Source organism: Echinococcus granulosus, assembly GCF_000524195.1.
Source record: "Echinococcus granulosus chromosome Unknown EG_S00002, whole genome shotgun sequence".
Taxonomy (NCBI): domain Eukaryota; kingdom Metazoa; phylum Platyhelminthes; class Cestoda; order Cyclophyllidea; family Taeniidae; genus Echinococcus; species Echinococcus granulosus.
In genome coordinates this window covers 1,939,205-1,950,587 of record NW_020170382.1, presented here as the reverse complement: position 1 = coordinate 1,950,587, position 11,383 = coordinate 1,939,205, and the positions used below count along the sequence as shown (strand labels likewise).

General features: G+C 43.3%; 3 protein-coding genes across 3 annotated transcripts in view; 2 read left to right on the top strand and 1 right to left on the bottom strand. All coding sequences in view use genetic code 11, as the record gives it.

The window, feature by feature from the left end:
* Positions 1-1,981, bottom strand: part of EGR_00568 (EF-hand calcium-binding domain-containing protein) — a gene marked incomplete at both ends in the record, with an annotated part of 2,580 nt that extends 599 nt beyond the window's left edge. Inside the window, 4 exons of the mRNA XM_024489817.1 lie at positions 844-923; positions 954-1,105; positions 1,140-1,191; positions 1,943-1,981. Coding sequence (XP_024355814.1) covers positions 844-923; positions 954-1,105; positions 1,140-1,191; positions 1,943-1,981 — 323 coding nt within the window. The remainder of the gene's footprint in view (positions 1-843; positions 924-953; positions 1,106-1,139; positions 1,192-1,942) is intronic.
* A 50-nt stretch (positions 1,982-2,031) lies between these two features.
* On the top strand, positions 2,032-5,694 carry EGR_00567 (Peptidyl-prolyl cis-trans isomerase-like protein; the record flags this gene model as incomplete). The annotated part of the gene is made up of 7 exons (XM_024489816.1): positions 2,032-2,970; positions 3,331-3,400; positions 3,450-4,939; positions 5,126-5,219; positions 5,263-5,330; positions 5,374-5,492; positions 5,568-5,694. 7 exons carry the CDS (start codon positions 2,032-2,034, stop codon positions 5,692-5,694), a joined length of 2,907 nt encoding a protein of 968 aa, XP_024355813.1.
* A 165-nt stretch (positions 5,695-5,859) lies between these two features.
* EGR_00566 (GPN-loop GTPase) lies at positions 5,860-10,743 on the top strand (the record flags this gene model as incomplete). Its single annotated transcript, XM_024489815.1, has 5 exons — positions 5,860-5,975; positions 7,141-7,448; positions 8,757-9,163; positions 10,000-10,098; positions 10,561-10,743. The coding sequence occupies 5 exons, from the start codon at positions 5,860-5,862 to the stop codon at positions 10,741-10,743; spliced, it is 1,113 nt and encodes a 370-aa protein (XP_024355812.1).
* Positions 10,744-11,383: the final 640 nt, after the last annotated feature.

Here is an 11,383-nt window from a genome sequence, read left to right as displayed (position 1 = left end):
CGGATGAGAAACTAGACAAAATTTGTGCGAGAAACCAGAAACTGTTCTAGGGCGCATCAGTCGCTACTTATAGATTGCTAAACGCGCAGTCCAGATTAACAATCCAAAGCTTATTAAATCCATCGAATGTTCAATGCCTTTATCACGAAAAAGATGTGGATTCCATGATGTCACAAAAGGGGGTTTTAATGGCACACACATACCAAGCATGAGCTGGATGCTTCTGAATGGACGATTCTACATCTACCTAAATTGCTCGAAAATGTGCATGTGAACAGCGCTAAATATTTCAGTAGCACAAACTCTTTCATTATACCACGGTTTAATATTACAATGCCTTAGATTTCATTACTATAAATTTCCACCTGGATTTGACTTTACACGAAGCCTTTTTTATAAACTACGGCAGGTTAAGGGCAAATTAAAAGCTTCGACAGGCAACAATCTATACAACATCATGTGAATGTATTGCGCTTACTCACAGAAGGAATTGAGTTGTGCTCTGAAAAGATCCTAAACCACAAATAAACTTCGGGAACAGAAGACATTTTTCAATTAATCTTCGTTTTGCTAGCAAGGGTTATTGCAAACTCCCGATAATTTATTCCATTCTTTTGTACGTCAATTGCGGAAGCAAGCATTTCATCCATCTCATCTCGAGTAAACTTTTCACCTAATGAATATTAACTTGCGTTAAATTGCACCTTCTCTCATTAAATGCTCCTCAAGAACATCTGCATCAACTACTCCGGTTTTTTCGGGATCAAAAACTCGAAACGCTTTAACAATTTCATCCTCAGGAAGAACTGAGTACCTTAGAAAATAAGCTAGTTCAAGACTTACATCTTGTCAATCAATATTTGTCCTATCACAGGCAGAAAAGTTTCATAATTTATGCAACCATTAGGTGGAGAATTTTCAAGCTTAAAGTGTAACAAACATACCAACCATACTTTGGCAGTGAGCTTAACTAAATCGGCTTCCGAAGGACATAATCCAAGACTGCGGACTATGGTGCCGAGCTCACGAGAATCCACGGTTTTATTACGCTCGTGATCAAAAAGATCAAACGCCTCAAATATTTTTGCATCAATATTTTCCAGTTCTTGGGAAACATTAACACCTTACATGAATCATACCGGGATCAATCATGTTATCAATCGTATGTGTTATAGTGACCGTTGCTGCGACCTACAAATAAGATAAACAACTCCATCGGCATAACAAAATTTTGAATGGTTTGCAACAAAACTAATTAACTGTTGAAGAATTTCAATATGAGCGCGACGTTGTAATGTGATATTTTATGAGTGCATTTTGGTGACTTGAGTCAGCCTACAAGTTAAATGTTGTGACCATTTTTGCCTAACTTTTACTTTAAAACGCCACACTTAGGGAACATTTTTGCTTTTGTATATGTCATTTTATTTTCTTGTACTGACTTACTCGGGTAGTCACCTCAAAACCTCGTTGTTGAATGGTTAGCTAGCAGCCAGTGCCGCCGTTTTAACACCGACGCGGCAGTGGTTTGGTGTGTGGTGCTCTTTCGCCAGGTCGCTACTGTAAAATATTTTGTACTGCGATTATCGTAGTTATACCCCAGTGTACATAGTTTATCCACAATGAGGTTGTTGTGTTTTGTAGGTCGGATACAGCGCCCCATGCTTTACATATTTTGTAAATAAAGAATATTTTCTAAATTCCTACTAGACTTTCGAGCTATTTGGCAACTTGTCGTGATAGTGGATGTTTTTAAATTATTAGATGTATGCACATCCTGAGTACAGACTGTTCATTTGCGCCGGACATGACCTATCAATGCCAAAATCGTGGCTGAAATTGTGTTGCTTATTGGGGTCCTTGAGCCGGATGTTCTCTATTCCTTTTTATTTTGTCAGTTTTGTTGTAAAAAATTAACTAGGTATCCTTCACTGTTACCAACAAAGGCAGGTTTGTAAACTTTCGCTTTAAGAGTACTCATCGCACATTCGTAGTCGAATATATCTACTCCGTAGGTTTGAACATATCGGCATGATATCTGAGGTTCTTCCATGGCCTGCACCAACTTCGCTGGTAGGGTTTTCACTTGGCATCCTATCTCTCCTTATTTTTGACTGTATTCTCTTGAGTTATACCCCCTTCTTTAGTATCTTCTCCTTAATCATCCTCCTCGCTACATTCGTATCTTTACTTTCCCTCATCTCCTATGCAATCCTACCTCGTGCAGTTGACTTCTTTTCTTCTTACGCCACTCGTGGTCGGGATCTCGATCCCAAGGGGTACCGTCAAAACCTCGCCATTGCCTTCTGCCTCGGTGGTGTCTTTCTCTTCGGACTCCTCCTCACCCTCCACGCCTTCAAAGAGCTCTGCAACTCTCGTGCTGTGTGGCCTTTCGGCCTCTATCTCACCTTTCTCGCCTTCTTTCACTGGTCTGAGTTTTTCGTTGTCGCTTTGACTAGCCCTTCGAGAGCCGGTGTCGACCTCTACCTGTTGGATCACAGTCCCGAGTACCTGGGTGCAATGGCCCTCAGTTTCATCGAGTATTGGCTGGAAGTTTACTTTTGGTCAGCCAAAACCACTTCCTTTCTCTGGCTTAATCTCACTGGACTTCTAATCTGCGTAGCGGGCGAGGCTTTCCGCAAGATGGCCATGTGGACGGCGGCAGATAACTTCTCGCACTACGTCGAACACACATGGCGACGTGGGCATCGGCTGGTTCGAAAGGGCGTCTACGCCTGGTGCAGACATCCCGCCTACGTGGGCTGGTTCTTCTGGAGTCTCGGCACCCAACTCCTCTTGGTCAATCCTCTCTGTTCTTTTATCTACCCTCTGGCCGCGTACCTCTTCTTTCGCGCCAGGGTTTACTCCGAGGAGCGCAGTTTGGTGGCCTTTTTTGGCGACGCCTATCGCTCCTATCAGCGTGAGGTCCCTACCGGTCTGCCTTTCATTCGCGGTTACGTTGAGCCAACTGTCCGCGCCAGCACCCGCTAGTGTGCTCCTTTTTTATTTCCTCTTTTTATTTTAATATTCAGTAAACCTACGTTCAGCGGTACTCCACGACTTCTGTCTTGTTTGGCTGTTTGTCTGTGCCCCTACTGTGGTTTGTCTCTCAAACACACGAGCCATTTTACCATCTAATTAGATCATTTTCTAAACATACTGGGGCTCAGGTGGGCTTTTTATGTATATGTAGCAGCCGGTGAATGATATTCTTTGTCATGATGTCTTTTGCTAATGTGGTAGTAAGTGTTCTATACTATGTGAGCTTTATAGTAATTTTTATCCCCTTCACATAGTCTTCCTTTTAAACCACTGTTTTGCACTTTTTAGGCGGTGACGTTGCACACAGATTTGGGCGACATCAAGGTTGAGTTGTTCTGCATGCAAGCACCCCTTGCCTGTGAGGTGAGCCATTAGGAGCTTTGTTTTCTTGCCTTTTCGTCAAACAGACAGTACCCTATCTCCCTCCCCCAACTACATCCTATCTTCCCTGATGAACCTCAACTCTTATTTGGAATGTGCACGTCGGTGCATCTGCCTCACTGTCGCACCTGCCTCTCTGCCACGCGTGCTGACACTCTTCCAGGAGGCATCAGCCAATCTTGAAAATGCCTACTACTGGCAAAAGGGTGGGGGTCTTCTCCTTCTCCAATCACGCTCTCAGATCGCTCTGCACAAAGCCCTCCGCCAAATTCGTGTTGTCCCTCGTGCCTACCTCCCAATTCTCACTACTGATGGCAGTACTGAGCGATTCAACCTGCCTTACTACCGAGTCTGTTCTGACCCCTCTATTTGGCCCGTATCTTCTACTTCCGAAGAGTGTGACGAAAATTTGGTTCGATTTCAACCTGCTCCGCCCTCCCCTTCTGCATTAGAAAAGCTCCTTCTTCAGCAGGACTCCATTTTGGGTCAGATGCAAAAACTAGTTGATTGTACAACCCTCTGCCATTCCTTTCGGCTCGCCCTTTTTACCTTCTCGGATAGTCTTTCCGAAATCCTCAGCACAATTAGACCTGGCTCCTCCGTTTATCCCTTCGGCTCGGTCATCAATGGGCTTGGCTCGAATTCCAGCGACTTGGACGCAGTGGTGAATCTGGGTCTCGAAGTGCCTTCTAGGCTACGCTCCTTTGCTCAATTTTGTTCCACATCAGTGGCCAACTTACACCAGCATCCTTCCACCTCCGGACTATCTATAATGTACGGCTTGTTGAACTATAATGGCCAGACAAACTACCACACACTCACTCCTGTGCGATACCTCCTCAAGCGTCTCGATCCACTGAGTGGTTCTAACTCACGGGTGTTGCCCGGTCGTACACCCATCATCAACTACGCACGTCACAAGTGTCTCGGCGTGGGTGTAGACATTTCTCGCAGTTCCGGTGATTTTGACACCACCCGACTGGTGCTTCACGCCGCCTATTGGATGCGTGCACTTGTCACGCAGGTGCCCGCCTTTCTCTACCTCGCTAGTGCCCTCAAGTTTCTCATGCGTGGCGTTCGTATCACTCACCATGGACCATCTTTTGGCTTTACCAACTACAAATTGACCTCTCTTCTGGTTTCTTTTCTTCAAGTAGCTGTGGAACAGGCACCGGCTTTGGAGTATCTCCTCCTACAAGATGATTGCTCCATTCCTGAACAAATTTTCATCTATGAGGAACATCCTCACTGTCCTGTTGAAGCACCGGACTTGTTACTTCAGTTTTTCGCCTTCCTGCGAGCTCAACAACCTGAGAAGAGTACTTTTTGTCTCCGATCTGGCCGAATTTTGCCTCGTGAGGGGCAAACCAGCCAGGGTCACTTTTTGCACTGTCCCAATCCCCTTGTGCCCGAGCAGAACATCACCCATGGCATCAGTGCCGAGGCCTGGCGTGAATTATTGGACGCCATTGATTATATGGAGCACGTTTTGCTGCAACCCCGGCCTCAATCCGGTGTCTGGGGTCTTCCCGCCATGACGAAAAGCATTAGCCAGCCGCAAACTTTTTCCCGTCCAGAGCTCTCTCAAGCAAACCACTGACAATTATCTGTCTCCCCTCTTCGTAGTAAAGTCTTAGAGACTGTAAATCAACTCCGTCTTATGCTCGTTTTTTATCTTTTTTACCTTTCGCTCGGATGTTAGAATTTTCTCGCTCTCTGTGCCTCTGACTACTACAAGGGATGTATTTTTCATAGAAATATTAAGGGTTTTATAGTTCAGACAGGCGATCCAACAGGTAGGTGACAATTGCTATTCTACGTCTCAATAATGCTCTCCAGGCACCGGGAAAAATGGTCAGAGCATCTGGAAGCAGAAGTTTAAGGACGAATTTGATGACGCACTTAAGGTGGGTGCTTTTGACTCCCACTTTGATTCTTTTCTTTTTCTAGCATAATTCCAGGGGCATTGTCTCCATGGCCAACAATGGGCCGGATTCCAATGGATCGCAGTTTTTTATTACTTATAGTAAACAGACTATGCTAGATATGAAGTACTCAATATTTGGCAAGTGGGTTGTGTCCACTTTAGACGTTGTTCATGCTCAAGAAGTGCTTTAACATGTAAAATATACCTTCTGGTGCAGGGTGATCGATGGTTGGGATGTTCTCGATGAACTGGAACGTGCTCCTGTAGAAGATAAGACCTACAAACCTCTCACTGATATTCACATTCAAGACATCACGATTCACGCCAACCCATTCGCCGAATAACCATGTCTCCCTCAGTACAACTTTTTGTGTTAATAAAAGCCACTCATACACGCTTTTCGATTCTTCCGAAGGCTTGCCTTGGTAAAAGTGAGTGGCTGTCGCCTTCTTTTTCCTCTAGGTCAGTGCGGGTGAAATTCGATTGATCAAAGGATTGAAATAAGAAGGATGACATCCGGGTGTTTTGCTCTTGGTCTCTTCGGTCAAGTTGTGATCGGTCCGCCAGGCAGTGGTAAATCGACCTACTGTTCTGCAATGCAAGAATTTCTTGCAGAACTAGGCAAGTTGAATGCTTTCAATTTTTAATTAATTTTTTGGTAAAAAACTAAATTCTCTAACACCTATTGTGGCCAACTGTATGCTCAGTGTTGTCAAATCGGGTATTGGATAGTGCCTATTTGTTAAGCTGTGCCCCTATAGGGTGTGGATTACTAGATGCGCCGGCCTTGATGTGCTTCGTTAGTATTTTTTGTATTCTGATATTTTGTTTTGATGGCTTTCTCTGGACCACTCATTTTACTCCGTCTTAACAATGCCGCGGTTCTGATTTTATATGGTTTAAATTGGTCTAGATTCCAATTTTCAGATGCTTTTGCTAAAAAAATTATTGCATTTGTCCCACTTGAGAGCACATGTAAAATTAGTTTTTTGTTCTTGCTTTAGTGAAAGTGGTGTGATTAATATCCGTCTGTTTTGTGTCCAAATTGATTCTTTCTACAAGCTGGGACAGTTTCATCTTTGTTTGACATTGCAGTCTTCACGGCCTGTGAATTTTATCGCGTTGCTTCTCTCAGTAACTTTGTGAAGTCGATTTTTTGTGTATGTGTTAAAGGAGTTCAAAATACGTTCGTATTGAAAGCAAAATTTATCTTCACCTCCCATTCAAAGTGTTGCCTTAAAGCTGGTTAGTCTTCCAAGGGTGCACTTACAATATTTCACACCTTGTGGATTGTTTTTAGTTTTAAAGTTTAAGCCGCGTTTAACTCGGGATATTTTTTTGTTAAATGCTCCATTTTCCCCAATTCACGTGTTTTTCGGGAGCCAATTTCTTTTTTACACAGGATCTTTTTATTGGTTTGCGTTTAAATATTTGCATCATAAAAGCACAAGTGTTCTCCTGAGCTAAGTTAGTCTAATGCATATGACCACTTCAAGGTTGGCTAATCGACTCGAAACTTTAATGATAGTTTTGAAGAGCCGCTGTTGTTCTTACTGATTATCAGTGACGGTTCTCTGGGCTTAAATATCTACAGAATGACACTGGTTTACCTTTTTGGAATGTAGAATAATGCCAATCGAAGAGATTAGTTAATGCCGCTGTAGAGAGAAGTTCTTTTATGTGCTGTGGGCAACCAGTATCTGACAGAAACAAAAATCAGTGCATGGATTGCTATCAAAAGATTTTCTTATTTACTCGTAAAAATGCCATCATATGAATCTAGGCCGCAGAGTGGTGGTTGTGAATCTTGATCCGGCCAATGAGGAGTTACCGTACAGCTGTGAGGTTGATCTGCGTGATCTCATCACCTTGGACGACGTGATGGAGGCGTTGCAATTAGGTCCTAATGGAGGACTCCTCTACTGCATGGAGTACCTCTACGCCAACCGCCAGTGGCTCGCTGAGCGTCTGCGCCCATTCAGGCAGCAGTCGGTCAAGACATACCTCATCTTTGACTGTCCCGGTCAGGTGGGTGACTTTAGTACCTATTCTTTTCTTGAAATTGCAACTTTAATGGTACCATTTACTGCCCCTCCAAGTATAGTATTCACTTGATTTCCCCTTACCATTTGTTCATTTAAAATGAATGACAGCTTTTGAAACAGGCATCAGCTCAACTACATCGTGTCATTAAAGGACTTATTTTACATGTTATCATTGTGTCGAACAGAACGGTAGTGGACTGCGATGTGTTGCTGAATTTGCGCCTTTTTCATGAAACTCTTGCTTTTGTTACAGGCGAATTTACTTTGGGAATGTTTTACCTTTCGAGTTGCAAAATCTTCAATAAAAGATGCTTTTTTCATATATCTGATTCATTCAAATTAAATGTTACTATTGCTACCCAGTGGTAATAGTTCGCCATCCAGTCTGGTCAACCAACGACAAAAATCGTTTTATTCATTACCGTAAAATTTTGTCTTTGTTGGGTTAGGCTGGTCGTAGTTAAATCTAGTAAACTTATTTTAGAAATTGTGCATAGATCACTACGGTTTTTCCACATTTAATCGCTTGTTGTATTCCTGTGCAGAATGGCGCAAACTACGAGTCGAGATCTGTGTTGCGATGTCTAGCCAACTGACTTTCTGTAGGGGACCAAGGTGCCCTTATTCCAAGATCATGAGAACATATGGCAGCTTTTTATCAATTTTGTTCAGGCTCCCTTTTAAAAGAGTACATGGAGCTTTTCAAGGTGGTAAAAATTTTATTGATATACCGGATCCACAAAAAACATCTCTTACCTCTGATATCATAGAACGTCGTCATCGTCTCAATCGTTTTCACAAACGATCTTTGATGCTGCAGCAGGGTTTAAGTCGACCCCTATGTGGTTTTTTTAGGCCCAAGCTTAGGGTTCTAATATGACTGGTTTGAACGGTGAACAGGACTAAGTTTTAACCCGTAATATGCTCCACCGTTGATAAGCATTGAAGAATGAGAAATTCGTTCTTTGATTAATGTGTGCCCTTTCATTGGGTAGGAATGACACCTACTTACAAACTGGCAGTTTAAAATATTGGTGTCGATGGTTTTCACGAACTTTGCAGTGGGGTTTAAATTTCGTAACTTCTGCCTCTAATTTAACGCACGCGATTCGTACCTTGATAACTGATCTAGTATGATGGGCGACAGTCGGTTTTAGATTGGACTGAACTCCATTGTTGATAACCACCTGAATTCGTGAAAGTATGCCCGTGTTACTGACATGTTCTCGGTTAATTCGGCACCCAAGTAATCTTTGAAAATCCCCTCTCTCCTTTTTCCTTTCTCTACTAGGAAAATGCATTGGAAACAACTTTAAACTGGCCGATATATATGTTAAAATAGCGGTTTCTTACTTCCTTAGGTTCCGCTCATTCACATTACCTGATTTCTGATTCAGTTTCTGCCATAAGACCTACCGTATATGTGGTCTCATTGCAGGTGGAGCTGTACTGCAACAATACGGCCTTCCGCAAGCTTCTTACTTTCCTCACTCACACCCCTACATCAAATAGCAGTCTCACAGACCCGCGTTCGGGCCTGGGTCTGCGACTGGCCGCGGTGCACCTGGTAGATTCTCACTACTGCACTGATGCGGGTAAATTTATTTCGGTGTTGCTCACCTCCCTGGTCGCTATGCTCCAGCTCTCCCTGCCTCATGTTAACGTTTTGAGCAAAATCGATCTCGTTGAGCTCTACGGTCAGCTCCCCTTTAATCTGGATTTCTTCACCGAGGTCCTCAATCTCTCCCACCTCGTTGAACAGTTGGAGGTGAGGTACTGCGCTGTGTTTTCTCCCAGATTAGCGTTGGTTACTGCGATGACTGTAAAAATAAGGCGATTGTTAGACAGCTATAAATGCGACCTAAGTAGACCCGGTTTCTCCGCTTCTGTGTGTTTCAAATTTTTCTAAACATTTTTTCTCGTATATTTTTTGTTAAATTTGGTATATACCATGACCATTTGTGGTATAACCGGTTTTCTCATTGAATTTGTGAGAGTGCGAAGTAGTCAGGGAGAAATTATTTCTACAAGCACTGAACAGCTGGGCTATCAAGTACAGGTGGGACGAGCAGAGCCTCCTTGCCACTCTCGTTCGGTCGTGCTTGTGGTGAGCAAATGCGATCTAGGTGCTAGTCAGAGAACCGAATATTTTGTGACGATTTAAGAGGCAACCCGGCTGTGGTGTGTTCATAGTCGTATGGGGTAAATCGAAGGCGGTAATTACAAGTGTCGGGAACTTCTGTGAGGCATCCTCTCTGCCTTACGAATTGGTGAATATGTATAACGAGCAGCGTTGGTTGGCTTCATTACCGTTGCCACTTTTGCAAATTGTTTAACTGAAGGTTCAACCATTATGAAGTTATTCATTTAAGAAGATTGTAAGTAAATTTCTCGGTGTATGGGTTGATCCTCGTAATAGTTTTGCGCCGTACATTTCCACTTGCATTGAAGTGCATCATTCATAAAATGAGTAAAGGTCCATTTTCTGCGTAAGAAATAATTTAAAGACCTGATGTTCTGTTTAGCTATTTCAGCATTCACTCATAAAATTTGCAAAATACGGCGGTGATAGCTTTTTTAAAAATTTGTTTATTTTCCAACTAGGACGATTTATTCTTTGCAAAATACAAAAGGATGAATCAGGCTCTCGCTGACCTCGTGCAGGACAGATCTCTTATCACATTTCAGATTTTGAATGCCCAGGTTGGTTGGTTTTCCATGTACATAATCCATATTCTGGAGCCTCTTTACCATGGACAGAAGTTTTACCTTGGTCTCATTTCTTCCAATCACAGACATCCTAGTTACCTTATTGACCATTCATGAGATTTCAGGAGATCGAGTCATTTTGTGCAATCCCGAAATATGGCCTTTGTATATTATGGGCTTCTAAAAGGTCACATGACTAATCCCTAGTTTTTTGGGTCCCTCAGTACCGCAAAAATGTGAGCGAATGCCTGTTTACTCGCCGTGGCTTCACTTTTGTAAAGTGGCATGAGGCCCTGTGTTGACTTCTGGCACTAATTTACTGGCGTCAAGATAGCTACCATTTGTGTAACATCGTTCAAAGTAAGCAGTCCTTCACTAGGCTTTATTTGCAAAGTCATTCGGCTAGTTTTGCCTCGAGAGGTTTTAAAGGTTTGCTTGTTATGGTGGTGGTTGTAGGATCGAACCCTGCTTCATCGGGTGATGCAGTGCGTAGACAAGGCGAACGGTTACGTCTTTGGCAGGGAGGAGCAGCAGTCACTGCAGGCGCTGCTCTCCTGCGCCGCTGGTGCCGAATTCACCAACGATCTCGTCTGCATGGCTCAGGAGCGCTACACCTCCCGATCTCTTCACAGGGACTGACTATATGTCCATTTTAATAATAAGGCTCATTGTATTCCTATTTTCCTTTATTTTTACTCTGGATAGAAAGTGTGATAACACTGAGTGAGATAAAAGTGTGGTGTGTATTCCAAAACGAAGTGGGACGAGAGGGGTAGAAGTCGTTGGTTCTCGCGAGTGTTATTGGTTTTCGGGTGGTGGGTTTTTAGGCAAAAACCGGGATAGGGTGCTTAGACTCCCAGCTTCGGTGTCGGTATTGTTTAGTCAGTTCCAAAATCGCCAAAGTAAAGGGGGTTCGAGCCTTCAAAGATAAACAAGTTCCGTAGCGAGTGGAGGCGTTCATTTGGTGCACAGCTAACTTTCCGCTAAAAAGTGAGTAATGGCTCACCAAGTTCCACCGATGTAGTTGTTTGAGCGAATGGAAAACTACCAGGGCTAATAGTTTACTTACTTTTCTGATTTGGCAGCAGGCCACGCAGAAGCTCAGCTACTGTCCCTGTACCAGGTAACTTGACGTCCAGGCCAAGCCAGTGGCTTAAATCCCACTGTAGGCCGACAATGCATATTCTGCCCAAGTATTATATCGTTTTTAGCCCTCAGGGAAGTTTCTAGGTGCTATGAATAGTTGCCGAAATTTAGGTTATATTTGTTAAAAGATCAC